The sequence below is a fragment of the Alternaria conjuncta genome, assembly GCF_024043145.1.
Source record: "Alternaria conjuncta strain BMP 0040 chromosome Unknown scaffold_15, whole genome shotgun sequence".
Lineage (NCBI taxonomy): Eukaryota > Fungi > Ascomycota > Dothideomycetes > Pleosporales > Pleosporaceae > Alternaria > Alternaria conjuncta.
In genome coordinates, this window is record NW_026250104.1 from 518,208 (window position 1) to 545,973 (window position 27,766).

The 27,766-nt window shown below is 54.0% G+C and overlaps 11 protein-coding genes across 11 annotated transcripts; 4 read left to right on the forward strand and 7 right to left on the reverse strand.

The window, feature by feature from the left end:
- Window positions 1–1,706: 1,706 nt before the first annotated feature.
- J4E85_009078 (uncharacterized protein) lies at window positions 1,707–3,049 on the forward strand (the record flags this gene model as incomplete). Its single annotated transcript, XM_051473302.1, has 2 exons — window positions 1,707–2,048; window positions 2,138–3,049. 2 exons carry the CDS (start codon window positions 1,707–1,709, stop codon window positions 3,047–3,049), a joined length of 1,254 nt encoding a protein of 417 aa, XP_051322965.1.
- A 544-nt stretch (window positions 3,050–3,593) lies between these two features.
- J4E85_009079 (uncharacterized protein) lies at window positions 3,594–4,892 on the reverse strand (the record flags this gene model as incomplete). The annotated part of the gene is made up of 3 exons (XM_051473303.1): window positions 3,594–3,845; window positions 3,959–4,759; window positions 4,866–4,892. The coding sequence occupies 3 exons, from the start codon at window positions 4,890–4,892 to the stop codon at window positions 3,594–3,596; spliced, it is 1,080 nt and encodes a 359-aa protein (XP_051322966.1).
- A 440-nt stretch (window positions 4,893–5,332) lies between these two features.
- Window positions 5,333–6,449, reverse strand: J4E85_009080 (uncharacterized protein; the record flags this gene model as incomplete). The annotated part of the gene is made up of 2 exons (XM_051473304.1): window positions 5,333–6,381; window positions 6,434–6,449. The coding sequence occupies 2 exons, from the start codon at window positions 6,447–6,449 to the stop codon at window positions 5,333–5,335; spliced, it is 1,065 nt and encodes a 354-aa protein (XP_051322967.1).
- A 156-nt stretch (window positions 6,450–6,605) lies between these two features.
- On the reverse strand, window positions 6,606–7,418 carry J4E85_009081 (uncharacterized protein; the record flags this gene model as incomplete). The annotated part of the gene is made up of 3 exons (XM_051473305.1): window positions 6,606–6,992; window positions 7,046–7,282; window positions 7,335–7,418. 3 exons carry the CDS (start codon window positions 7,416–7,418, stop codon window positions 6,606–6,608), a joined length of 708 nt encoding a protein of 235 aa, XP_051322968.1.
- A 232-nt stretch (window positions 7,419–7,650) lies between these two features.
- J4E85_009082 (uncharacterized protein) lies at window positions 7,651–10,058 on the forward strand (the record flags this gene model as incomplete). The annotated part of the gene is made up of 3 exons (XM_051473306.1): window positions 7,651–8,443; window positions 8,490–8,580; window positions 8,627–10,058. The coding sequence occupies 3 exons, from the start codon at window positions 7,651–7,653 to the stop codon at window positions 10,056–10,058; spliced, it is 2,316 nt and encodes a 771-aa protein (XP_051322969.1).
- A 1,368-nt stretch (window positions 10,059–11,426) lies between these two features.
- J4E85_009083 (uncharacterized protein) lies at window positions 11,427–13,286 on the forward strand (the record flags this gene model as incomplete). Its single annotated transcript, XM_051473307.1, has 1 exon — window positions 11,427–13,286. The coding sequence occupies one exon, from the start codon at window positions 11,427–11,429 to the stop codon at window positions 13,284–13,286; it is 1,860 nt and encodes a 619-aa protein (XP_051322970.1).
- Window positions 13,287–13,912: 626 nt separating this feature from the next.
- On the reverse strand, window positions 13,913–15,534 carry J4E85_009084 (uncharacterized protein; the record flags this gene model as incomplete). Its single annotated transcript, XM_051473308.1, has 2 exons — window positions 13,913–15,197; window positions 15,251–15,534. 2 exons carry the CDS (start codon window positions 15,532–15,534, stop codon window positions 13,913–13,915), a joined length of 1,569 nt encoding a protein of 522 aa, XP_051322971.1.
- Window positions 15,535–17,062: 1,528 nt separating this feature from the next.
- J4E85_009085 (uncharacterized protein) lies at window positions 17,063–18,277 on the reverse strand (the record flags this gene model as incomplete). Its single annotated transcript, XM_051473309.1, has 4 exons — window positions 17,063–17,916; window positions 18,002–18,036; window positions 18,100–18,164; window positions 18,218–18,277. 4 exons carry the CDS (start codon window positions 18,275–18,277, stop codon window positions 17,063–17,065), a joined length of 1,014 nt encoding a protein of 337 aa, XP_051322972.1.
- A 572-nt stretch (window positions 18,278–18,849) lies between these two features.
- Window positions 18,850–22,347, reverse strand: J4E85_009086 (uncharacterized protein; the record flags this gene model as incomplete). The annotated part of the gene is made up of 1 exon (XM_051473310.1): window positions 18,850–22,347. One exon carries the CDS (start codon window positions 22,345–22,347, stop codon window positions 18,850–18,852), a length of 3,498 nt encoding a protein of 1,165 aa, XP_051322973.1.
- A 1,131-nt stretch (window positions 22,348–23,478) lies between these two features.
- On the forward strand, window positions 23,479–24,334 carry J4E85_009087 (uncharacterized protein; the record flags this gene model as incomplete). Its single annotated transcript, XM_051473311.1, has 2 exons — window positions 23,479–23,716; window positions 23,766–24,334. The coding sequence occupies 2 exons, from the start codon at window positions 23,479–23,481 to the stop codon at window positions 24,332–24,334; spliced, it is 807 nt and encodes a 268-aa protein (XP_051322974.1).
- A 790-nt stretch (window positions 24,335–25,124) lies between these two features.
- J4E85_009088 (uncharacterized protein) lies at window positions 25,125–26,063 on the reverse strand (the record flags this gene model as incomplete). Its single annotated transcript, XM_051473312.1, has 1 exon — window positions 25,125–26,063. One exon carries the CDS (start codon window positions 26,061–26,063, stop codon window positions 25,125–25,127), a length of 939 nt encoding a protein of 312 aa, XP_051322975.1.
- Between the last annotated feature and the right edge of the window lie 1,703 nt (window positions 26,064–27,766).

Genomic DNA, 27,766 nt, shown 5'->3' on the forward strand with positions numbered 1-27,766 from the left:
GACTCGATCACACGAACCAACACACCAAGTAAGACAAGCCTTTACCAAGCACATCCAACCTCCAACACATCCCACCATCGAACCACCCTCACTCCACCCAAGTACCCTACTCAATCTCACCTCTAACAATCATGCACCACGCCTCTATTCGCCTCATCTCTGTCCCTTGCAGCCTCGCTTCGGTACAACGAGCTTCCGAACCATGCGCATGGTGAAACAAGACCTCTTAGCACCACCATAGTAATCCCACCTCTCCACTCTGAACACCTTGGCGGCTATAACAAAGGATCAAAGCTGTGATGTTAGAGAATGAAGGTGGTGCGATGATGGGTCGATACATCCGCTGATGGGATTGGGAAGGCGAGTGTAGGTGTGTAGGTGTGTATGTGTAAGGCTGCCTGCCTGTCTTACCCCGAATCCCTATACGCGCGCGCGATAACTCTTCCGTCTTCCGTCTTCCGTCAAGAACGCTTCTCTGCCACTGCTTCTCTTTCTTCATGCATGTATTATCGATGTGCGTGTACCTGGATATACATAGCACCTGCCAGCGCGATGCGCGTCGTCAAGCCGCCAGTCGCCACATATTGCGGCGCAGTCATGCAGCAACGACGGACCGGAGACCGCGGGGATGGAAATAGACGGGAAGTCTGATGTGCATGCGGCGTGGGCGGTTCTATAGGCTGATATGGTTCTGTGGATTGCGAGGATGTACGTCTTCGGGATTGGAGAAGACGAGGGTGTTTGCAGGTGGTGTTCGCGACTTTCATGCGATGACAAGGTATGCGCCCTGGTATCCTCAACATGAATATTCCTTCATAAATGACATACCACCTAGCAAAACGAACGAACAGCAATAGTCTAACTACCATTGTCTGTCTGCGCCAACGTGACATCTAAATCCTTCCCTCGTACACCGTACCTGCGTGACAACCCAACCGCCGCATCTAGAACCCATCAATCGGTGAACGCGCCGAGCCAACACACCAACAAACACTTCCATCCCCATCCCGAATCGGTCACGAGCCGAGGCTACACAAACGCTATTCATGGTTTACGCATGTTTTTTCTCCACTCAACACCACGTCTCCAACTATCGTGAAATCCGACTTCTCAGTCCTACTAGTCTCGGAGGCTCGGTGTAGGTTACACTACCAGAAGCAGTATAGCTGCAGCCACCCACCTCCAACCCCACCGCGTAGCTTCGCGGCGGAAACGTAGAAGGGGTCCAACTGCATCGCGGAACTGCCAGACTGGGAAGCCGATACTTGCGCGTACCTGCCCCTTCTTGCGGACTTGTCTGCCCTCCCATTCGTGGAAAGACTGGTGATGCGCGACTATGTGGGGTTCTTCCTCCAACTTGCTATGGCGGGGCGGCGTGACGTTCTCATGAATGGAAGTATTATTCACGGGCGCGGTTTGCGTAGTTGCCCCGCACCAATTGCGAAGGAGCGGAAGGGTAAAGTCTGGGTTATAGTAATGGATTAGGTACATGCTGGCAAGCACCAAGCGGTAAAGGCGTACGCTTGCAGACAGGCAGAAAAGAAGGGCCGCGGGAGTAGTAAAGGTGGCCAGGTGATCTTTATTGACGCGGTTGTCCCCCCCAGTTTTTTGTTTACCTACCCTTTCTACTATCGGACCTTTCTTGCATCATCCCCATCCTTGCGATTGCATACCTTTAAACGTTCCTTTTTCGTGCGTTTGGTTCCATGGCTTCTCTTCCCCTCTTCACTAGCTGGGCGTCGGAGATTAAGCACTCACTCAACATCAAGGAAGAGACGACCAAGATGAACGGCACACATACTGAGGCTGCTGCTGCTGCGCCGGCGACGAACGGTGTTAGCAAGACTAATGGCAACGGCACGGATGTTCAGTTCTCGTCAAAGGCTAATATCGGTGTTTACACCAACCCCGCGCATGACCTCTGGGTTGCGGAGGCGGAACCCAGTCTGGAGGTTGTGCAAAGAGGAGGAGATTTGAAGCCGGGAGAGGTTCTTATCAATGTCAAGAGCACGGGAATTTGCGGGAGTGATATCCACTTCTGGCATGCTGTACGTTTTCCATGCCCCTGGGGTTTTGACGGCAGCAGAAAGCTTCCAAAGCTACACAGAGAACGAACAAATGCTAACCCCATTTCCAGGGCTGCATCGGACCCATGATCGTAGAAGATACCCACGTCCTCGGGCACGAATCCGCCGGCACAGTAATGGCCTGCCACGAATCCGTCACGCACCTCAAGCCCGGCGACCGCGTAGCCATCGAACCCAACATCATCTGCGGCGAATGCGAGCCCTGCCTCACAGGCCGCTACAACGGCTGCGAGCGCGTCCAATTCCTGTCCACACCACCCGTCACCGGCCTGCTCCGCCGCTACCTCAAGCACCCAGCCATGTGGTGCCACAAGCTACCCGACAGCATGACGTTCGAAGACGGCGCGATGCTGGAACCCCTTTCCGTTGCGCTTGCTGGCATGGACCGCGCGAACATCCGCCTAGGTGACCCCACCATCGTCTGCGGCGCCGGCCCCATCGGCCTCGTCACACTCCTGTGCTGTCAAGCGGCTGGCGCGACCCCCCTCGTAATCACCGACATCGACCAAGGCCGTCTCGACTTCGCCAAAACCCTCGTTCCGGGCGTCCTAACCCACAAAGTCGAATTCAGCCACAGCGCCACGGATTTCCAATCCGCCATCCTCAAACTAACCGACGGCGTCGAGCCCAGCCACGCCATGGAATGCACCGGCGTCGAATCCTCCATCTGCGCCGCCATCCAAACCGTAAAGTTCGGCGGCAAAGTCTTCGTCATCGGCGTCGGCAAGAACGAGATGAAGATTCCTTTCATGAGACTGAGTACCCGCGAGGTGGATCTGCAGTTCCAGTACCGCTACTGCAATACCTGGCCCAAGGCTATCCGGTTGTATAAGAGTGGGGTTATTGATTTGAGCAAGTTGGTTACGCATAGGTATAAGCTTGAGGATGCGGTTGAGGCGTTTAAGACGGCGGCGGATCCCAAGACGGGGTGTATTAAGGTGCAGATTCAGAGTTTGGACTAGGTGTGGACGGGGGAGTTGACTGGTGGGAGGTTAGTTTATGATGTATATGACGATGACGATGACGATGATGACGATGAAGGGCGGTGGTTGGTGTGAAGGTGCATTTCAGCATTTAGATATTGGCGTTTTTGAGGGAGAGCTCGTCTGTTTGACGGTATTTAGCAAAATTGAGAACACGATTGTTCATACTACCTGTGCATTATCTGTCTCCTGCTCAGCTTGGATGTGACGTAGTTCAGTCTCTTGTTTGTATGTTCCATTCAAAGTGCCGACATATACTGACATATCCTATAATAAACGGTAGAAGAGGGGTTACTATACTAGGAAATGCCATCCACACAAACAATGGGCGAGCAACAGTAAGTTCAAGCAAGGTCATAACATCATATTCTCAAAGAGCCATCCAACCAACCCGCCCACCCTCTACAAAAACACCATGGCACAGCCGTAGCCGCCATTCTGGTCACAAGAAACCCCATACCGCTACACTACATACTACAATCGGCCCACAGAAAAACAAGGGCATCAACATATCGAATTACCTTTACTGCCCCTCGGGCCCCTCAATCAAAATCTTAATCCCCTTCCCTTCCTTGACATCCGCAAACGCCTTCTCCGCCTCATCAAACTTGACCTTACCCGTAATAAGCTCCTTGACACTGATCCTGCCGCCAGCAACGAGATCGATGGCGGTTTGGTAGTCGCCGGAGCCGTAGCGGAAGGAACCCTTGACGTTGAGTTCCTTGGTGCACATGGCCATGATGGGGAAGTTGATGTCGGGTTTGCCCATGCCGCCCTGGTTTGTGTTAGTATATGAGTGAAGGGGATGGATGGGGGAGGGGGGAGGGGGAGGGGGTATATGTTGGGTATGGTGGGTATGATGGGTAAAGGAAGGGAGTGACAACATACCTGAACATAAGTCCCCCCCATCCTCAACGCATGAATAGCAGTCTGAATACACGGCTCCGCGCCACTCGCATCAATAATAACATCCGCGCCCATACCCAGCTCACACTCCTTAACCAGATTCTCAGCATTCTCCTGCGCACTCACTCTTGCGGACTTGAAACTCGCGTTCGCCGCGTACTTGAGCGCAAAGTTGAGGCGCTCGTCGTTGATATCAACGGTGACGATCTTCTTCGCGCCGTACGCTTTCGCGACGGCGCAGCACAGTAGACCAACAGGCCCGGCACCGAATACTACGACGGAATCGCCGGGCTTGATAGAAGCCTGCCGTGTAATGTGTACGGCGACGGCGGTAGGTTCAATAAGCGCACCCTCCTCCATACTCATATTACCAGGCAATTTATAGCAGTAATCCTCCGGCAGCGTATAATACCTCGCGAGCGTACCATCATACGGCGGCGTCGCCGCAAACGCCATATCAGGACACAAATTGTATTTTCCGTCTTTGCAGCGGACGCAGCGGCGGCAGGGGACACCGGGTTCCATGGCGACTTCATCGCCCACTTTGAGGCTCTTGACTTTGTCGCCGACGGCGTGCACGATGCCTGCGGATTCGTGGCCGAGCACCATTGGCTTCTCGACGACGAAATGCCCGATTCGGCCTTCGACCCAGTAGTGTACGTCTGAACCGCAGATGCCGGTCCATCGGGGGCGGACGAGGACGTCGTAGGGGGAGGGGAGCGTGGGGATGGGCCGGTCTTCGTATATGACTTCGTTTTTGGCTTTGAGGATGAAGGAGGGGTTCTGGGGGTGGGTTAGTTGGCTGTAAACATGAGTGAAGCGCGAAGATTCATGGTGTTGTAAAGGTATCGCATGTTTGGAGGGGCATGGTGGGGCAGTCAAGCTATACCTTCTGGGTTGCTGTTTGTGTCGCCATCGTGATATATTGTGAGAATTTCAAGTTTCAGTCGCAATCGTTAAAGAATCAATTGTTTGGGAAAGAAATAAGTAAGAACACGTCCACTCCAAACTCACGCGCAGGTGAAATGCTAATGACGATACAAACGGTGGATCCTAGTAAGCCCTCGCGGCAAGCTATCCCGCCTGGGTTAGCAAATGCCCCTCCATTGCAGGCGGGAGTCTGGAAGCTGTCCAAATTATCCGTATTAATTATCCGGCGCTTGCATCACTGTTCTTGGGAAGCTGCAGTGGGTATCTCGGCGTTGCTCCGAGGTCGCTATGGAGCGCCGCGGCTATGCGAATGACCAAACCGAATTGCGCATGTTCCGGTTCGTGGGACACCTTGCCATTTCGCCTTAGTGTAAGCTCGCCGGGTCTTTTGAGAGGGTAATGTGCGGCAATCTTGGTTGGAATATCTCAGCTGGCCTTTGAATTTTGCCTTTTCCAACATGACCACCAGCAAGTCACGAGCGCATCATCGTCTTGATCTTCGCTCGCCTCGGACGGGCCCCAGTCATCGCGTCCTTTCTCTTCTCCTTCTTCCACTACCTGTAGCCCGAGCTCTAACATCCGGCGGCGAAAGTCCTTGATTTCAGGCAAGTAAGCGTCCCTGTATGGGAACTCGATGATCACTGTAGCGTTGTCGTCCGGGGCCAGCCAAACGCCGATAGTATCGACCAACATGCGCGGATGGTCTGGGGAGTAGAGCGAATCTGCAGCAAGAATCAAGGGGAATTTGGCAGGAATGGGCGCGTCATCGCCAGTACTGTTATCGTCTGGCAGTGGCTCACAGGAGGTTGGATTTGTCCAGTCAAGCATAGCTGTGCGGACTGTCCCACCATTGAGACTGACGGCCTCCCGATTCTGTTGCGCATTGTAGGCCAGGTTTGGACAGATGCTGGGCAGATCTGTCAAAACAACGTCTGCGCCCAAGCCTGCCATTGCCAGTCCAACCAAGCCCGTACCCGATCCAAGCTCAAGGACTTGTAGCCGATTTTGTGTGTCCGAGGAGACGAGATGGAAGGTTCTGAGGCGCTTCGCAAGCATATAGGAAGCAGCCCAGGTCTTCAGGCCCAGATCGTCGCCTGTCATGGCAGGCTCGTGGATCTTAAGCTCGAATGCGTCGGACGAGGTGGGAATCTGGAAAGTGCGCGACATGGTGCTCATAGCAGATCGACCGGATCGCTCACTGAGGCGCGCGCTGGCTTGATCCCATATGCGCTCCTTGACCTCATCGTCTTCTATCCATTGTAGCCCGCTACTGATAATGGTCGTGAGGTATCGTGTGACGCCCTCTGGATTGACCTGAACTACGGGCTCACGCGCTTCTATCAATGCCTTCCCATGGCGATCTGTGTGTCTTGTATTTGTATATTCCCACGAAGGCGGAGCGGTGGTAAGGAGCGCGAGGGTTTCGAGGAGGGCCTCGGCGGAGGGCTTGGTGTAGAGTTGCGGTAGGTCAAGGACTAGACATGGATTTAGCACCAAGACATGCAGATGCAAGGCGCAGATGTATACCATCTAACATGGACATTTTGAAGCGACTATGGCGAATGCGCGGGAAAATTGTTGGTCGGTGGGGTGCAGTACTCACCAGGTCCAGCGTGGGCCCAAGCTAGCCACCGCGGGGCTAAGATGCAGGTACCACAAGCAGATATTCTGATAGTCCAACGCTGCCTATTCGCCCATCTCAAGCCTTCTTTAGGGTCGTCTTAAAGCCGTAGTATGCTTGGTCCATGTCGAATTGGAACTCGCGCGACTGCTCATCGCTCAGTTTCTCGGCGGCCCGCATTTGGTTCAGAGTGATCAGCCACTGCACAATCTTGCCCTTATTCTCGAATTCGACATCGGTGACCTTGTTGACAGCCTGGATGATCTCGACAAGGAGAGGGTGTAGGGTGTCTTTCTCCACCAGCCCGATCTTGATAGCGTCGAGCAGGGTGATGAAGGTCTCGGTCGCGTTGACGACCAGCGTGGCGTCAGCAAAGTCGCCTGACTGAGCTGGCCGTGATGGTCCCTGTTCGATGGTAGCGGGTATGCCGACACGCAGTCGTTCGATAGCTCGTGGACATTCCATCTGGAGTCGTGTCAGCCTAGTACTGGAGAAGCTCGAGACTTGCTATGACGCACATGCCATTCCCTTGCAAACTGATCCAGGGCACCGAATGCTCGCGCGACAGTCTCATTGGCAAGATTGGACTTGTACTGCTTCATCAAGCGGTTGCATGTCTCGGTGTAGTCGGCTTCGGCGATGGAGTCTTTCAGGTAGGCCTTTTCTATGGCGTCGAGCGTGATGATGATGCTGTAGATCTCGGCCAGCGAGTCGTTCAAGTCGCGCTCGGCATTGGTCGTGGAGAGCTTGACTTCCTGGGTACACAGTGAGTATGCGCATGCGGAGTGGGACTGAGGCGCGTCATACCTCGTCAAGGTTGATGGTCGCCGAGAGATTGGAGCGCGGAATGTAGGGCGTCGGCGCGTAGGCCAGCTGCCTGCCGTAGGACATTATGAATTATAAGGCGATGGCTTAATCTTTCGTATAGAGTCGCGGGCTTAGTTGAGTGGTGCCCAGTTGGTGTTATCGATGCGCCGCAGCTCCATCGCGTGGGGAAGGCGCTAGGAATCAGTGCAGGGTCCTTAGCGCTGGAACTTTTTCGAGGCCCAAGTTTTTCAACCGCCAGCTGCACGCCCGGCCAACAACACCACTCGCCCTCGAGGAACCGCCAAATACCGCCGACATGCCCGTCTCCAAGGCGACCAAGAAGTTCCAGAAGGACAAGCTCGGCGACGTCATCAAGCGCCGCAAGGATGTCGCCAAAGTCAAGCAGAGGAAGCAGATGGACACCAAGAAGAAGGAGCGCAAGGCCCGTGACAATGCCAAAGCCGACGACCTAGAGGAGGAAGCCGCGAAGAAGCCCAAGACGAATGGCGCCAAGGACGACAACCTGGGCGAAATGTCCATGGACCAGTTCTTCCAAGGCGGTTTCCAGATCCCCGAGATGAGCAAGAAGAAGACCAAGCCCAAGACCGGCAAGCGCAAACGCACACCCGTCGAGGAGGATGCGTCGGAAGGCTCTGATGAGGACATGGAAGATGCGCCCGACGGCACCGACGAATCCGGCTCCGAAAGCGACTCTGGCGACGACGCAGACACACACAAGGCTCAGCTCGAAGGACTGGCGGAGAAGGACCCCGAGTTCTACAAGTACCTCAAGGAGAACGATGCCGAGCTTTTGGACTTTGCCGAAGACGCCGACCTTGCAGAGATTGACGCTCTGTCTGCCAGTGAAGACGAGGCCACACCAAGAAAGAAGCAGAAAGCCCAGAAAGCGCAAGAAAGCGCATTCGACGACGAGGAAGACTCGAACAATGAGCTCGGCCTGAAGACAATCCAAAAATGGAAGGCTGCTATGGAGACCAAGCATTCCCTGCGCGCCATGAAGGAGGTCGTTCTGGCCTTCCGCGCTGCATCACACATGAACGACTCGGAGGCTACTAAATCATACAAGTACTCCATAACCGACCCAGATGGTATGATACTCGATAGCCGTCAAACAACTGGGCTAACAAAACATAGTATACCACCAGGTTCAAGTAACCACTCTTCACCTAGTACCCAAGGTTCTCCAACATCACTTGCCCGTCAAGGAGAGCGCTGGAGGCAGGATGTAAGTAACCACCCTATTTCTTCAGAATGTTCACTAACAGTCTCAGTCGCGTTGCTACCGACTCGAAGAAGTTCCGCACACTTACTCCCCTCCTCAAGTCGCATACCGTCTCGATACATCACCTCCTTGAGAACCTGTCCGATGCGAAAACCCTCCAGATGACGCTAGACTCGCTCTCCCACATGCTCCCATACATTCTGTCCTTCAAGAAGGTCGTGCGCGAGGTCGTGCGCTCTGTCGCATCAGTCTGGTCGGATAGTGCCAACAACGACGGAACAAGAGTGTCGGCTTTCTTGGTTCTGCGACGACTAGTAGTCATTGCGGACCCAAGCATCCGCGAGGCTGTCTTGAAGCAGGTATACCAGGGCCTCGTCAAGAGCGCGAGGAATACCACAATCCACACCATCCAGGGTATCAACCTGATGAAGAACACCGCAGCCGAGCTCTGGGGCATCGATCCCACTGTTGGCTACACCACAGGCTTCGGCTTCATCCGCCAGCTCGCGATACACCTACGCACAAGCATCACCAACAAGACAAAAGACTCCTACAAGACCGTCTACAACTGGCAGTACGTCCACTCGCTCGACTTCTGGTCAAGAGTCATCTCCATGCACTGCGAGACCCTCCGCGAAGCAGAGTCCGGCAAACCCTCACCACTCCGTCCCCTCATCTACCCAGTCGTCCAAGTCACCCTCGGAGCCATGCGTCTAATCCCCACATCGCAATACTTCCCCCTACGCTTCCAACTCATCCGCTCGCTCCTGCGCATCGCCCAAGCAACCTCCACCTACATCCCGCTCGCGCCCGCCCTCGTCGAAGTCCTCAACTCGGCTGAGATGAAGAAACCCCCCAAGCCCAGCACCCTCAAAGCCCTCGACTTCAGCATCAGCATCCGCGCAACCAAAGCCTTCCTGCGCACACGCATCTACCAAGACGGCATCGGCGAGCAAGTCGCCGAACTCCTCTCCGAATTCTTCATCCTCTGGACAAAAAATATCGCCTTCCCTGAACTCGCCCTCCCCGTCATCGTCATGCTAAAGCGCTGGGTCAAAGCCATGACGAAGAAGAGCTCCGGAAACAAAAACACCAAAGTCTCCTCGCTCATCGCGCTGCTCGTCCAGAAACTAGAGGCGAATTCCCGTTGGGTCGAGGAGAAGAGGAATAAGGTTGAGTTTGCACCGAATAACCGTGCGGGTGTCGATGGGTTCTTGAAGGATGTAGAGTGGGATAAGAGTCCGCTCGGCGCGTATGTGGCGGGTCAGCGTAAGCGTAGGGAGCAGAAGGCTAAGTTGCTCGAGGAGGCGCGCAAGACGGAGGATAGGAAGAGGAAGGAGGGGGAGAAGTATGATAAGAAGGGTGGAGAGGAGTTTGCGGCTGACGATGATGAAGAGGAGGAAGAGGAGGTTGAGCTTGATGGGTTGAGTGATGAGGATTTGGAGATGGATGATGAGGAGGAGGAGAGTGATGATGAGTAGAGTGGTTGGGTTTTGTACTGTATCGGATATTTTGGTGTTGGGTTACACGGATATGTGTGTCTGTAGAGATGGACATGTAGTCTGTGATGGGATATGGCTGTGCAATGTAATGCGGCATGTTTCCCTGAATCTTTGCTTCTGTTCTGTTCATGCGAGTGATGGCGAGTTCAATGTACAGATGAACTCGTCTCTTTGATGAGCTGATACGCTATGCTGAAGGTACACGATACATCAATTTTTGTATCTACATTGCCTTAGCATGCGATGCATACTTCAGACTGTTGTATAACCTGAGCACAACTCAGTATCACAATGTGTCGGCTTAACTGCCATGTTCAGGCTTGCGTCAAATACTTTGTCCCGCTCCACATGAACCTTATCCCATATAGAGGCTAACATGTATGTTTATCTAGAATACTGTGACTCACTCTTTGTATCAAATCATATGTGCATTGCATAGGCTCTGGACACGTAATACTACCTAGGTATAACTGTAACATGCATCAGTTGTATGCAAGAATGACTGTTCTTCTATAAGATACCTAGGTATACTTGTTTGGGGTAAGATTATCGCTTTCATCCCTCGTATATGCATGCTATAGGCATTAGTAACTCCAAAATGCATTGTCTCGTGACTATTGTCCAATGTAAATTTAGATACCTAGGTAACTCTAGGCAAACCGTGAAAGTCGGAAATAAGATGCGCAGCTACAACCTTGCGTCTTATAAATACTAAGAAAAATAAGAGTAGTACAAAATTGTACTACGAAGAATTCTATCTTTTTAGATTTTTTTTTAAAGGGTGTAGTTAAGGAGTTCTAAGGGCTTCCTACTATTAGCTTAATTCTAACTTTCACGGTTTGCCTAGAGGGTAAATACCTACACCCATGTCGAACGAGACAACGCGTTAGCCAATCAAGGCGCGGCGATAATCCGAGACTAGCGTGGCATCCGCGACATCGAGCACTCGCGGTCAACCTGGGAATCATATATAAACCTCACCCATTTCCTCCCATCCATCTTCAGCATCAATTGAACTTTCGATGCCAATTACATAGTTTTGATTATCACGGTTGCAGCTGTCTCACAGACATCTCACAGCTTCCAGTAGGGTCTAGTAAAAGACTCAGAATTACCCGCACGCGTGCTGCCACAAGGCCGCAGCGGATTAGCACCGGAGGTCCATTACACTCCACGTCATCTACCAGTACATTAGTATCCATATTCACTGCTCCTCTCTTTTACCCCGCACCTCTGTTGTTGCAGCCTAGAGGTAGCGCGGCACGTATATGACAAACGCCAGCTGGCGCCTGACATTGTAAACAAACACACGACCACCCCACCTCGAAAAATATCAACTGCAACACCATGGCAGCGACCAAAAACGAAGTCCCCAAATCCTCAGCATGGCTACTGGAGAAAGCCCAGAATGCTGCGAAGGCGTCTGGTACTGGACCAGAAGCCGTCGCGAGGATCCTACAAAAGACGAAGGAGCAGAAGGAAGCGAACAACGAGGAGCACCAGAAGAGGATGAGCCTTCTGAGCAAGAAGATGACGGAGCTGGGAGCAAAGCATCAAATGAACCCGTTCAAGAATGCGGAGCAACCTGTCGCGGCGGACACCATCGCCGTCACGCCCAAGGTCATCAAGCCAGCGCAGCAGGGTTTAAAGCGTAAGCTTCCAACATCTCCCGGTGCGAAGCCTGTCGATCTGCCGGCTAAGAAAGCGAAGGTCCAAGACAATCACCAGCCTCCAGTTCAAGAAAAGTTCAAGGCGAAGGAGGCCGTCTCCCAGAAGCCAAAAGACGACACCTCTAATAAAGCAAAAGAGGATGCTACACAGCCTAGCAAGACGAAGGTTCAAGTCCAGATTCAAAAGAAGCCGCAGCCGAACGCCGACACGCCTAAAAAGCTAAAAGTAAATACAAAGGAGCTGGGCAAGGCGCCGTCTAAGTCTGCGACTCCGACTCCGACTCAGAAGAAGCCACAGGAGAAGGAGACGAACGAGCAGATCGATGTTCAGAGCTTGTGGAAGATGAGGAAGCAGAGGGAGCCTCTTAAGGACTCGCCAAAGAGTGCGACGTTTGCAGAATCATCGACTGCAGGCGCTTCACGGGAGCGGTCAGCTGCTACATCTTCAAGGGCCGCAACGCCAGCAACACCGGCAACGCCAACAAACGCATCGGACTCAGAGATCGTGCCTTCAAACGACTTGTTCGTCTCAGACGATCCAGACGACAAGTATCCCATTGCAAAATCCCTCCCAGCATGGTACACCTCCATCACCATCAAAGACCCGCGCATGGAAGCCATGACCAAAAAACGTCCCCTCGCCCTCGTAACCCTCCAAGCCCTCAAAGCGGCCTTGACAGATTGTGAGAAGCCAGGAAAATCCCAGATCGAACTCGAAGCCCTCTACGACAAGATCCGCGATTTCATTCACAAAGCCGAAATCGACCTTCAGGTCAACACCGTTCTCCTCCGCAAAGCCATGACCCTAAGCCCGGACTACGGTCTCCCCCGCATCTTCAAACCAGGCACGAAGTTCCCGTGGGATCTCAAGGCGGATGCGTATCAGCTTTACAAGCGCTGGTATAAGGGCGATTTGAATCAAGATATACTGCGCGGTATCGCGCCGCATAAAGGGGATAACAGGACGAGTGATCGCCTGGATGAAACGTACCGTGCTCTGTTTCCTACGACCGCGAAATATTACGGCGAGGGCGAGTTGGTGCTGGGGCAATGGTGGCCAACGCAACTTTGCACAGTGCGCGACGGGGCACATGGATCAGCCCAAGGCGGTATCTACGGTGAGCGCGACAAAGGCGCCTACTCCATCGTGCTCTCCGGCGGAAACCCATACCACGACGTCGACAACGGGGATACCATCGAATACTCCGGCACCGAAGGCCGCAATGGCACGCCTACGGAGAACACCGCTCACCTGATCAAATCGGCCGAGTTACTCAACCCCATCCGCGTCATTCGCTCTGCGCAGCTGAACAAAAAGAATCCGTACCGCCCGGAACTGGGGCTGAGGTACGATGGGCTTTATGTGGTTAGGGGGTATACGTGCACGGATAGGGAGAAGGCGATGTATCGGTTTCGGCTCGAGAGGTGTGAGGGGCAGGAGGGGATTCGCTGGCAGGGCAAGGCGAAGAGGCCCACGGAGTATGAGTGTAGGGAGTTTAGAAGGTTGAAGGATAAGGGTGTCGGGGTTGGTTGGTAGGCGGAGACGGGGGTGGAGGTGGGGATGGGGATGGAATTGGGAGGTTGTGGCGTCATGTCTTGTCGTGTTGTCACACCTTGATGGCGGGAGATGGGTTGTTCTGGAGTGTGTTTCACGGTTCTACCGTTCTTGGGGCAGATGCAAAACTTGTTCGGGTTGATGTCAGGTATGGCGACGGTGGTGGTGATGGCGGATATACCGTTCCCTTTCTTTCCTTTGTCTTCACTCCAGGCGTTTCTCAGGATACCCGTTGTTCACTCATCAAAATTGCAGAAGAGCAAACTGGTCAGTCGACGACAGATACGTCTGTTGCACAACGACAGCACATGTAGTTTCCTTGGGGTGTATATAAAAATAGGAAGTGGTTTTGTAACAAAGTCTAGTCTGTAATCGCGCATATGTAGCGACGCTACGCAACGATCAAAATTGAGAGATCAAGACTGTCTCGGGCTGTTAGGATGTGTGTCTTTCCCGTACGAACAATCTCTTTTTCTGAAAAACACATCATCATTCACAAACTCATCTCTATATACCCGGGTATGTCTACTGCAAAGCCCAAAAAAAACGCTATGCCAAACGCCATCCCTTCATTCACAATCCCAATCACGAACACATCCACCACCCCCTCAAGCCTTCCCCTCAACAACCTGCCCCAGCGCCTCCCCCTCAACCACCGCATCCCCAGGCCCCTTCCCAGCACTCCCCACCTTCTCCAACGGGCTCATAACCTTCTCCTCCCCCCTCTCCTCCTCCCCATCCACACTGATATTAACCCAACCCCTCACACTATCCTTCGTCCTACTCAAAATCGTAGTATCATTAACCAAATTCCAGCTCTTCGCCGGCGGCCCAGCCTCATCCTCCAATTCCAAATCCGCCGCACTCGTATTCGCAACTCTAGCCCCATTCTCCCTCAGCATCTGCAATATCGCGCGTGTGTTGAGCCTGAGTACGCGTTCAGGTTCCTTTGCGCCGAAAACCTTGGTTGTGACCCAGGGGAACAGGACGCCGAAATCGGATTGGGAGAGGTGCGCTGAGGCGATGGGGTAGAAGATGTGGGGGCCTGGTTGGTTTGTGTGTTTCGACTGTGAAGAAGAGGGAGGAGATAAGATTGATTTCGTTTCGCGGAAGTTGGACGACCAGTTGTAGAAGCCTTCGGAGGCGATGGCTAGCAGGTTTTTGCCGCCAGAGGGGGCATCGTAGCATGGCATGGGTTTGGAGCGGAGCCAGCTTGTGGCGGGGCTTTGGATGGGGAGGGTCCAGAGGTCGAGGAGGGTGACGGAGTTGCGGGGTGTGATTTGTTGGACTAGGGTTGAGTCTGAGGAGGGGGTGTAGAGGGGTTTGTAGCCTGAAATAGCTGTTTGTGGGCGGTGGTAGACGGATTTTACGAATTGCACCATTGTGCATGCGCCGAAGGAGTGGCCGGCGTAGCTGATGGAGCCGGGCTCGTGGATGTTGAGGATGTTGGAGAACATGTTGAGTAGGTTCTTTCCCTTGGGTTGGTCTTGCGCTACGTTCTTGAGTTTACGTCCTTCGTCGATTTTCAAGACTGCATCGTGCATCATGCCCAACTCCCATAGCCGTATCTTCAGTTGCTCGTCTCGTGCCTCGTATACTTCTGTGCTCGCCTTGTGCGCAATGGATCGGTAGTCGACGCGCTTCGTCTTCTGCTTCTCTTCGGGTGTGTGGTGGATGGCGAGAGGCGAACTGCCATCGCGATGGTCTGCTGCTACCACTACGATTCCGTGACTTGCGAGTGAGCCGCAGATGTGCGAGTATGCGTTCCGTGTGCCCCCCAGTCCGTGAGAAAACATCATGACGGGCCATCGATCGGACTTCGGCGGGGGAGCGAGGAGTTCGGCGTTTTGGTGTACAGGCATAGAAATGTAATACAGTAGTTGTGGCATCAATCTAGACAACAGTCAGTATCATGCTCATCCCAAATCGCATCTCACGGTACTTACGAGAAAACACTCGCAAACGCGCTGTTCGCCCCCAGAAACCTCGCATAAGCACTAATGTATTCCCTCTGCGGACTCGGTATCCACCTCACAGCCTTCTCGTTGCTGTCTTGATTACACGGGTAGAAGATGCGGAAAGCGACAGTTGGTAGATCCGCAGGAGGCGCATCCGCGCTCGGGCTGTCCAGGTCGCTCGTGGGTATCTCTACATCCACAGAGCCGACCTTGTACGGTCCCGTATGCGGCGGGAAGCCCGGCGTGGGATTCAATCGATGGAGCCACGACATATCGGCAATCGCAAGCGGGTTCGCTGTCCCGACCGGAAGTCGCGAGGGGAGAGCGCGGGTAAGAGATCTAAAAGCGCGTGAGAACGACAGTATGATTGTCAAAAAACGTAAATATTAATCTTCAAACGAGTCGTAAATCTAGTAAAGAAACGAATAGGCCGTAAGAATGGGGTGAAAGTAGTGGAGGAAGTCTAGATCAGAAACGGAGCCGCGCGCACGCCTATATCATGGAAATCTGAAGAATCATGCCAGTGACGCACAAAGCCCATGCTAACACGCTACTGCCAGGGCACTGGGGCGTCCACCCTCGGAAGGGCACGCGACCCCCGAGTGCTAGCCCGCCCGCCGGTGCCATCCGTGGCTGTGGCAAATGTAAATTTGCGACATGGAGATGCCGAGGTTTCGGACGCGTTACGGCGGATCCAGAAGTTTCCTCGACGCGTCAGCCAAGGTGGTATAGACAGGCTGTAGTAGCCTGTTCAGAGCCCAGGTGCTTTGGATTGATAGGTGCTGTCGGTATTCTGCTGGATCGAGTCCGGATGGGCGTGGGGAGTGGCTTGAAGCGTGATCGCGTGCGCATGCATTATCCTTTTCCATGATGACGACACGCCAGACGTTTAGATCCGCGCATGCGCGAGAAGATCGCGCTAGGCTTCGTGTCGCCGCATCTGGCCACACGACAAAACCAACCCTCTCGCCGCGGTACTCTACGGATCAACCATCTAAAGTTTTAGTTCGAACAACGCGTTGTTCAGTCTGGTACGGGATTCCGTTGACTTCCAAATCTGCACATTGAGCCCGTCCGACTATTGCCCCGAGGTAAGAACTAATCGATGCAGGTGGTGAGAAAAATGTCCCGATGTAATTCCGACGTCGTGGGTGAGCATGTGATCGGCGTGTAGCACGCGAGTAGCGCGCGATCGTGAGGTAGACTGGACGTGATGCTGCATCAGTGATGTGGGTTATTGACAACTCATCGAATGAAGAAATATATTGCATCTGGGTTGCGTCAGTTCACGATGTAGAGGATCTCAGCGGACGCGGAAGTCAAAGGCCCTTTTATGACGGTGGAATGTCGATGCAAGGCAAGACAACAAAATGCCGTCAGGTAGCCCATACGTAGCAATTGTAATGCAGGGTATACCCTGAAGCTATCACGAGGGGCATTTGCTGAGTGAAGTTTTACAAGTCAAAAGAGCTCGTTTGATCAGCCTTCGTCCAATAACTCTCCAATCTACATTACATCTTCAAGCAATCCATATATCCAGGGAAAAACACACACAAGAGCAGACCGCATGTACAAACTACACGATTCGAAAAACCATTCCAATCGCAACAGCAGTTTCAATAGAAGGGATGTAGAAGATCCTTCTAAGTGCATTACATCGTCAATCTATATATCCTCCAAAGAAAAAAAACACCGTGGGTATGCCGCATATACAAACTACACAATTCGAAATCCACACGCTACCACCTTCCTAAAGAAACATCCACACATTAGCCGTACTCCCATCTCCATTCCATTGCATCAACAACACCCCCCTCTCCTCCTCCCCCCACCCCCACCAAGTCTAAAAACATCCTCCCACTCCCCCAACGCACCACCAGCTTTCTTCCCCCCTCTCCTCCTCAACCTAACCCCCTCATCCCCAAACCCACTCCTCACACTCCCACCTCCATCATCCCAGCCCAAATCGCCGTATTGGATCCCACTGGCCGGATCATCAGGATCGATCTCTCCAAGTTCAATCTTTGTGAGAATCATGCGCGCCAACCGTGTAAACAGCTCTTCCACGTTCTCTCCGTTTAACGCGGAGACTTCGACAGCAACGGGGATACCGTTCTGGCCAGCCCAGCGAGAGGCGGTTTCGGCGGGGACTTCGCGGCCGTCAGGCGCAACGGTATAACTCGCGTGGAGATTGGCGTTGAGTGAGGGCGTGCGACTTGCTTGCGAGGAGGGCGTGGGTGGAGGGAGACCAGATTCCGAAGAGGGCGTGCTGGCATAACTGCTATATCCTCCTCCTCCCCCACCTCCACTATTCATGCCTATGGGCACACCCCCATCCTCAACATCCGCCTTATTCCCCGCCAGTATAATCGTGATATCCGGCCCCGCCAACGCCCTCGCATCATCCAGAAACGTCTTCAGCTGCTCGAAGCTGCGCCAGCTGCTCACGTCGTACACGAGGATAGCGCCTGCGGCGCCGCGGTAGTAGGACCGTGAGACAGAGCGGAAGCGCTCTGTGCCAGCTGTGTCCCATAACTGGAGTTTTATCCGTTTGCGCGACGAGGGGGACGAGGGCGAGCGTTGGCGGCGGTCGGCGATGTGCACGATTTTGGAGGAGAATTCTACGCCGATTGTTTGGCTGGAGAGGACGCGCCCTGTGGGTGAGAGGGAGGGTGTTAGTGGGGGGGTGTTCGATGGCGGTGGGGAGGGGAGAGGAGAGGAGATGGGGGTAAGATTTACATTCGGATTTTACGAAGCGGTGGAGGAGGCAGGATCTATAGGTGTATCTTGGTTATTCGGTGTTTTGGTACATGTCTTCGCTCTTATCGCGAACTTACTTGCCAGCGCCGCTGGGTCCCAACAGCACCACCTTGGCCAGGTAATCATACATACTCCCCAGCTCCTGCGTCTCACTCAGCAACAGTCCTGCCAAGCTCAAAAAGTGCCCATACCTACTTGTAACGGCGGCTCGCTGCTCCGCGTCGACGCATTCGACACGGCTCGGTTCCTGCCCATGGTTGAACGGCGGCAGCGGCCTCGTTTGACGCTTCTGGCGGCGGGCGGATGTAGGACGTGGGATTCGGTGCTATTCACGGTCGCATGTGTGTTCCGAGTAAGCTCCACGAAGCGAGCAAGGGCGAATAAGGCGGATTCTAGTGGGAAGGCGGTTGCGGTGTTGTGTTGTTCATCTTGGCCTTATCTTTGTGACGCCAATTGGTGGACCCTGGCCCGCCGCGCTTTCGCGACTTCGTCACGCGCACGGCAAGCTGCCGACCTTTGGCTGCTTCAGGTAAGTATCTGGGCTATCGCATCACGATTTCCTATATGTTTGCTAGCTTAACGAGTAATGTCATTGAGTTAACAGATTTGATCTTCACATGACATAAAGGTTGCTGTAGCATAGATCGGATTGGATTCATACCAGGCTTGAACAACAGTGTCGGGAGTCAAGAGCTATATACAGGGACTCCCAATTAGGAACAACGGAAATGCGACGACATACAGACAAGGAAAAGAACCAAGAAAAGGTGGTATCCTAAACGCTTCGCCAATACAAACAACATCTGCTCAAATACGCGTGAACGAGATTACTGCTGCTCCATATCCCTCAAAGGCATATAGCTTGTCTCCTCCTTGTTCCGCCTCCTCGCGGCCCACGCATCACTGACCCAGTCCTTGAGAGTGGAAAAGACGCCCTTATGGCCCATCTTCTCCATCTCCGCTTCCTTCTCATCGATCGGCGCACCAGGATCAAGAACGCTGACCTTCATCCAGCTAGGCCTGTGCCAGAACTTGAGATGCAGAGAGCTCATGACAACGCTGACGGATGAGCATGCCATTGCGGCACCAGCAGCCATGGGGTGTAACGAAAGACCCCATGGAAGAAAGAAACCCATTGCGAAAGGAAGACCGATAAAGTTGTACATGCACGCCCATGCCAGGTTAAGCTTGATGCGGAAGAAGATGGCGCGGCTGAGGACTAGCGAGGCTGGGATGGAGAGGAGATCGGTGTTGGTCATGAGGACGATAGAGGCAGCTTCCATGGCGACGTCTGTACCAGTAGAGAGAGCAATACCAATGTCGGCCGAGGCGAGCGCTGGGGAGTCGTTGATGCCGTCACCGACCATACCGATAACTTGGCCACGCGACTGGAGGTCTTCGATGATAGCTTTCTTGTCGGCGGGGGTAGACGAAGCGTGAACATCTGCGGGATCGATACCAACTGCAGCTGCGACGACAAGGGCGGAAGCAGAGGTATCACCAGTAACAATCGATGATGTTATGCCTAGACGAGAAAGGGCAAGGATTGCAGCGCGGGCAGATGGTTTGATGGTGTCGGACATGCTCAGTGTACCAGTGTAGGTGTTGCCGATGGCGGTATGAATCGTGGTGATACCAGCGGATCGGTTTTGGGGTCCACCTCGAGGTCTGGAATTGGCAGCGGGTGTGAGCGGCTCTTCTACGAAGTCGGGGACGTTAACGCCCTCGGAGGTGAGGAAAGCCGTGTTACCAATGAGGACCTTGTAACGGGTACGCTCTCGAGAGAGGGCTGCTTCGACCGTTGCGATGATACCCTTACCGGTGACAGCTTCAAAGTCTCCGACTGAGCCATCCAGGCTGCCATCGGGTCCGAGACGGAGATGCTCCTTGGCAGACAGAACGATAGCCTTAGCAATAGGATGCTCTGAGCCCATTTCCGCAAGTCCAATGAGAGTCCACCAAAGATTCTTCTTATCAGGGCTTGCCCAGCCTCCTTGAATGTCTGCCTGAGATACACTCATCTTGCCAACAGTGAGCGTGCCAGTCTTGTCGAAGACAACATGGTTAATCTTTGTGGCAGTCTCAAGAGCGGCACCACCTTTGACGAGAATGCCATTCTCAGCTCCAACACCAGTACCGACCATGACAGCGGTGGGTGTTGCAAGACCGAGCGCGCATGGGCAAGCAAAGACAATGACAGCGATGCAGAGCTTGAAGCAAACCATGAATTTGCCGCCACTAGCGTGATCAAGGAATACTTTGGGTGGGTAGGGTAGGACGTGGCTAAGAACCATCCATCCGACAAAGGTTGCGAGGCCGAGAGTGATGATGATTGGAACGAAATAACCAGCAGCAATGTCGGCAAGGCGTTGAATGGGAGCCCGACTCGTTTGGGCTTCCTGGACGAGGCGGACGATTTGACTGAGCTGAGTGTCGCGGCCGGCTCGGGTGACCATGAATTCCAGACGTCCGTTTCCATTGACAGTACCAGCCATGACCAGTGCGCCTTTCTTCTTGAGTATTGGCATAGCTTCACCAGTGACCATACTCTCGTTGAGATACGACTCTCCACGTGTGACAGTGCCATCAGCTGGAAGCTTGTCACCCGGACGAAGAATAACAACGTCGCCAACCTCGATGAGCTCGGTGGGGATGACCCTTTCTTCAGCAGCATTGCCATCAGTGGAGGTGCGTTCTGACTTCTCTTCAGCAACATCCCAACCTTCAGCCGCTTTAGCCGCAGCGATGGGATCTGCATAAATGGTGGTCATGGACGGAGCTAGCGACATGAGGCTGGAAAGGGCCTTGGACGTTTGACCCTTTGCACGGTTCTCAAGATAGCGACCTAAGCTGATGAAAGTGAACAGCATGGTGCTGGTTTCGAACAGTGTGGTCGGCTTGGTGTGTGGGGAGACCAAGAGTGAGACCAACATGGAGAAGACGCTGAAAAAGAAGGCGGCTGAGGTACCCAGTACTACCAGAACATCCATGGTGGGAGAGCCGTGGCTCAGAGACTTGTACGCAGAGATGTAGAAACGTTTTCCGATACCAAATTGGACAGGTATAGTAAGGACCAAGCAGATGACGTCGCCGAGATAGAGGCCAGGTATCAGACGAATACCGCCAAAGTTGAGGAATGGCAGGAACATGGGAATGAACATGCTGATTAAGAACACAGGAAGTGCGAACCAAGCCGAGAAGATGACGGATCTTCTCCACTCCTGGATTTCTTTAGTCTTTGCGAGGGACTCCAGTTGGGCATCGTTGTCTTCGGAGTCTGCGACTAATGCGTTGTATCCAGCTGCCTCCACGGCCTCGACGATTGCTCGAAGGCCAACGATTTGAGGCTCTCGCTGAATGGTGGCTCTTGACGACTTGAAATTGACAGTTGCTGAGGTGATGCCGGATCTTTTCCGTAGTAGTCCTTCGAGCTCTTGAGCAGCGCTAGCGTTGGGCAGTCCATAGATCTTGAGCTGTACGGGGATGTTGCTTGTTGACGACTGCTGTATGCTACCATCGACAGATGATAGGACCTGTGCGTCAAAGCCGCGGTCCTCAATAATCTCTGCTATCTGCTCTTCGGTGAGCTTGGAAGGGTCATGCACGATTACGGCACGGTTAGCGAGTAAGCTGATGTTGAACTGGTATACACCCTCAACGTCCTTGAACCCGCTCTCGATGGCTGATGTGCATGCGCCACAGGTCATGCCCTCAACAGCGACTGTTGTGGTCATCGTCCTCTGCTGCTTCCGGCTCCTGCTCTTCTTGGCTGCTGGTGTTGCGGCCACGGTATCCAGTACCTCCGCGTCGAAGCCAACGTCTTCTATGGTTTCAGCGAGCTTTTCTGGGGATATGATCGTAGGGTCGTGCTCGATGACTGCGCGCTCAGAGAGAAGCGATATGCTGAAGGACTTGATTCCAGCCACGTCCTTGAAAGCGCCTTCCACGGCAGATGTACACGCTCCGCATGTCATTCCGCCAACTGAAAGCGTTGTGGTCGAGGTGTTTCCGATCGCCTCCTCCTCTTCATCTTCAGAATCGCTCAGAAAGTGGTCATCTGCGCTGTGCGACATTGGTAAATCCGACGAGAGCACTTCTGCGTCGAACCCCCTGTCGTCGATAATCTCCCTAACCTCTTCCGCGGTGATGACCTCGGGGTCATGCTGGATGACAGCCCGCTCCATCACCAAACTTATTGACACATTTCCTACTCCCTTCACGCCCTGGAAGCCCGATTCAATCGCGGAGGTACACGCGCCGCATGTCATGCCCTCGACTTTGAGCGTCGTTGTCGCCATGTGCGCTGTCGCCGGAGGAGGAGCCATGATGGCTAGAAGCGCTTTTCGGTGCCGTTGACTTCAGACGGATCGCGAACTAGACTGCTGATGCTGAGCCAGATGCAGCATCCAACGGTCGAATGGGGCGAGGGCGGCTCGTACGAAGCGGGAGGATTGGGGCGAAGTCGAAAAGCGATCGCGCGACGGTATGGCGACAACGTGAGGTAAACGCGAGAGGATAGCGGACTCCGGAGTAAAAAGGAAGGCCAGCTTCCGGTAGTGCCAGATGGCGAAGTTATTAATATGGCGATTGATGAACGGAGTGCAGCAGCCACAATCAGACCCAGTGCTGATTCAAGCCCAGCGCCGCGGCACGTCGAAAGAAGGCTAGACCGGCTCCGCAGGTGGATGATAGGCCGTTATTGCTAGGGTGCCGCCACAAGCTGATCGTCAAGCTGTCAGAGTGCAAGCGCTGTGAGATGCAGGGCACACTCCAAGTCCGTAGGATGACAGGAGAAGGATTAAGAATAATTGTGATATCTAGGAGTTGGTGGTGTCTTTGACGCGGCACGGACACTAGACTATAGTGTTTCCTTCTTGGCATGTGAAACAGGAAGGAACATAAAACCCTTCCTGATCCTTAGATGAGACACGCGGAGCCTCAGGGCCTGTTACCGCTTTGACCGAACGAAACAAATTACCAGTGTCGTGGCAGTTTGCCTGGATTGAGGGTGCGCCGTGTCAGTCACCGAACACGACGTGGACCGGACTTGGTGTACTTCGTCTTACGAACTGCTTAGTTCACGCGCTATGATTGATAATGTGTGGCCACCGCCACCATATGATCTCGTGATTGCGGAGCAGGCGGTGTCGGGTACGAGTCAAGGCCTGTGTCGCTGACTGAGAGGTGATTCCTGGCACATTATTCCACGCTTCAACGCAAAGGGCAAAAAAGAAAAGTGTCTATTGAACTCCCCTTATGGAATCGAACTCGTTGAATGAATGGAAGTCCGAGCGTAGAGGCGGGTGGGGTTGAGTCGCGGGGCAGTCGCGACCGACCGCGATTGCCAAGACGTACCTCACATGCAGCTGCCTGCTCGCCTTCCACTATCGATAGACAGCTACATTGAAATCACGCCTCCACCACCCCGGAAGCTATTACATCTTCAATAGTACAACATGGAGCAAACCAAGGCCCTCAACGCTCTCGAGCCCTTCCTGGCCCTCAGCAAGTCCGCGACTTCTCCACGAGCAGCATCGGACTTGATCGTACAAGCCACCAGTGCGCCCAACACATACGTATTCGCCGAACTCCTACAGACGCCAAACATCCAGAACCTACGGAATTCAGAGGAGCATGCTTCGTATCTTACCCTGCTCGAGATCTTCGCCTGGGGGACCTGGGAAGACTACAAGGGTGCGTTGATCATACCATAGCCATCAAGTTGTGTACTGACAGCGCAAAGCTCAAGCGAATCTCCCAAAACTTTCAGCACAGCAACACCAGAAGCTTTTACTGCTCTCGTTACTGCCGCTCTCACACTCACACGCCACCCTCACCTACAAACATCTCATGACAGCGCTCGAGCTGCCCACCACCCGCGCTCTCGAGGAGCTCATCACCACCGCCATCTACTCCGGCCTCATCACCGCGACGCTCGACCCCGCACATTCCCTCGTCTCCGTAACATCCATCTCACCGCTTCGCGACCTCGCTCCAGGATCCCTCCCCGCCCTTCAAAACACCCTACAGTCATGGTCACAACGGTGCGACTCTGCTCTAGCAGATCTAGAGGCGCAAGTTGCAAAGGTCAAGAAGGAGGCGTTGGATCGCGAGAAGATGCGTCGGAAGAAGGAGAGGGCTTTTGAGGCAGTCATGACGGTCGGTGACGAGAAGAACACTGGCAAGCGGAATCTAATGGGTATGGGTGGTGATGACGCTATGGAGATTGATGAGGATAGTAGCGGCAGGATCACAAGGGGTACTAAGAGGGGCCCTGGCGGATTCGGCTTCGGGAGCTCTGGAAGGCGTTAAGGCGACGGTGTGTGTAGTATCTCACAATACTGCAACACGTCACGTCTTCATAACCGTGGTCCACACTCCTCAGGGCCACCTGGCATGGGATACCAATGTGGTCATAACCGGTGGTGCCCGCGGAGGATTGCAGGGCTTCACGAAGGATGCTGCTTTGGGTCATGTTTAGCTACATTCGAGACTCCAAGAGAGGAGACTTGATGAGAAGGCCAGGAGTACAAGCAGCCACTCCATAGCTCCATATAGCGATGGGAGCAACCATCACTCCTCAAGTGCAAGCATCAAGCACATAATGAAACCATGGACACCGCAAACACCCATCTTGAAAATCTGAACATGATGGATTATGACTATATGCCGTGCATGCCTCCCCCCATGCCTCATTGCCCATCCAAAGCCTCCTCACCAATCTATAAAATGATAACAAGAACCATCCATTATCCCAACAAAACAAGAAAAGCCCAGCAGGAAATCTGGGGTATCTCGCGAAATGCCCATCAAACGCCTGCCTTGTATGGAAGTAGCACAGAAAACGCCATGCAGTGCAGGAGAGGCAAAAGGCCAAAGCCAACAACAAGTACCATCCTTAAAGATGGGCATCCTACTACCGCTGTCCTGATCGTTCCCATCGTCGTGTCCTTCGTAATCATGCCGTCCGTGGTAGTGGTGTGAGAAACACATCGGGAAACATAACAATAACCGCTGCTTCGACGCCCTCGTCGATCATCCATTGTATTTCCACCTCCGCATCCCTTTCCATTTCCATCTGCATCCGTGCGTCTACGGACTCCTAAGCCGGAGCCGCATTCGGCTGAAACGTCTGCGGCACCGCCTCGCTGCCCTCGGCCTCAACGGTGCTCTGGTGCAACTGCGCGATCTGGCCTGCCATCGTCCGCAGCGCCTCTCTCGTCGCGTCGATGTTGAGTTCGCCGCGCTCAGACGCTTCTTTGAGGTATTGTTCCCATTCTGGGTCCATGGGTATGTTTAGGGCGCCCGAGGACTCGCGGAGGGCGGCGGCGTGGAGGAGGCGTGCGTTTAGGGAGAAGCCGACTGAGGAGGAGAGTTCGTTGGATGTGGAGTCTGAGTCTGATTCCGAGTCTGACGCTTCTGCTGCGCCGTCTTCGTCGTCGTCGTCGTCTTCGGCTGAGGAGGAGGAGTCGGGCATTTCGGTGTCACCGCCGTTGTGGTGGTGGCTGGGCGGTTGCATGTTTTGCCTGGTGAGTGGGTTGTGCAGGAGGTGGTTGTGGTGTTCTAGTTCTTCGATTTCGACTTCAATGTCCGTCTTGACGTTGATGCCTGCGCCGTTGTTGTGGCGTGATGAGTAGGCTCGGCGTGTGTCGACCCATTCCCCTATGTCTACGCCAGTAGTGTCGACTACGCGTACGCCTTCGTCTCGCTCATAGCGCTCTCGTGCCCACAGTGTGCCTTCCCATCTGCAGAAGCCTTGGATTTCGGCTTCGGTTAGCCCGAGCCGGTCAAATGCGTCGAAGAGTCGCTTGTGGTGTGGGAAGCGGCCGAGGCGTTTTCGGTGTGGTTGGAAAGCGTAATTTAGGCCTGGGTACCGCGCTTCGATTGTGTCGAGCGAGCCGTAGAAGTTTGCTGTTTCGATGCGCACTTCGCCGACGAGGTTTTTGGAGAGGTGCGCGCTGAAGGAGGGAGGGTCTGTGGGCGAGGGCGTGGGGAAGAGCGTGTTGTAGACGAGCACGCTGATGGGGTTTTTGCGGTGCATGGCTGCGGGTGTGTAATGTGGCGCTCTTTGAAGGTTCTGTCAAGGCGAAGTTTGTTGGAGGGAAGTGTGCCGCCGTGCGAGAGGGGAGCGTGGATAGATGAGGTGTCGCCGTCGCTCGCAGATTGCGCGTTTGGGTGCTCGAGTGTGAAAGGACAAGGCGGAAAGTGGGTTGTCGCAGAATATGACCGCCTCACCCGCACCTTCTCTAACTTCCTCCTTACTAAGGGGCCGGCCAGGTGTGTGTGCTGACCTCGGGCGTGACCGCTGTTTCCAAGGTTCCCACGTTCTGACGCCGCCTAGCTCTCCCACTAGCTATCAGACGCTCGTCGGAATGGTGCACACCGGGTACCTGACAGCTGACTCTGCTGTCTTGCGCGTCGAGGTTCCGAAAGTCCCGTGGATGGTAATTTGCAAAATCCCTGAATGCACAGAGGGAATCGCTCGAATCCTATGCCTTTTGCGCTATCCTGCAGATCTTGCGGGCCAGAGGGGAGACCCCGGCTTTTGCTGCGAGATTGGTCGGGAAGGGTCGACGGCGTTTTGCGACGAGAATGCGGCACGGCGACGACGTGGGAAAACGGTGCAGCTAGCCGTCACCACACAACACAAGCTAGAGAAGTCTGAAAGGCGAGGCCGGCGAGGAGCAGGGGAAGAGCGAGCAAGATGGGATCAAAGGGGAGCAGGCGGGTATAAGACATGCACTCTGCTCGCGTCAACGCTCTCTGCCCTCACCGCCAGCACATGCACGATTATGGCTCGCTATTATTCTGGATCCTCACAGTTGGCCACAGATGTCGCAACAGGGACCAGACCCTGAAGGCCGCTATGCGAAGGCTCACACCGACGATCCCCAGTTTTTGCTCTTTCACCAGACTGACCTCGGCCACCCTATTGAACATTCTGCTCGCCACCTAGCACACCTGCTAAGCAGAAGCGTCGCTGCACCTGTCAAGCCTCGCCGACAGTACACACGAGAATCGCCGGCCTCTTCGCTGTCAAAGCATGCCTGGTGTAATCCCACCTGCGACGGCGGGTGAGTTGTAACCCAGCGCATGAGAGACCAATAGGTCCGCCCGCCCGCCGATTATCCGGGCCCGAGTATTCGACATGGATGCCGCGGGACGAAGCATGCACGAGGAACGACTGGTCCAGCTCTCTGTTCCACTGCCATGCCTACTGCAGGGTTACTCCAACTTGGCCCTTGCTATGCAGGCCAAGCCTGTGCGACTTGCTAGTATTTCCGTCGTCGCGCTCTTGCCGGCGACGACTTTCTTCCAGTGCGCCACGGAAGCGCATTTGCTATGCAGGGGTGGTGAAGATGTAGTATTTACTTTTTGTTGTTTGAGGGTGTACCATGGAGAGATTGTGGGCGAGGTGATATGCCGAGAATCGGACCCCTGCCATTCCGCCTCGATCGTATCTGCAGCCGATTGGGCAGCCGCTTGGATCACGTGGCTGCTGCTGACACATCGAGTCCGCGTACGCCGTGGCTGCCTCATTCCATCAATCCTTCGATCCACCACACCCAACGTTTCTAAGTTTTCATCTGAACCCGTGACGAACAGCTGCCTGCAGCCCAACCACGCCTCATCCGCACCCGTGACAGACTGCTGCCTGCGATCCCTCCGCCTATATAATCCGCCAAACTCTCAGCCTCTTCCTTCCTTCCTCATCCTAGTGCAGGGGTGATTTGCTTACCAGTG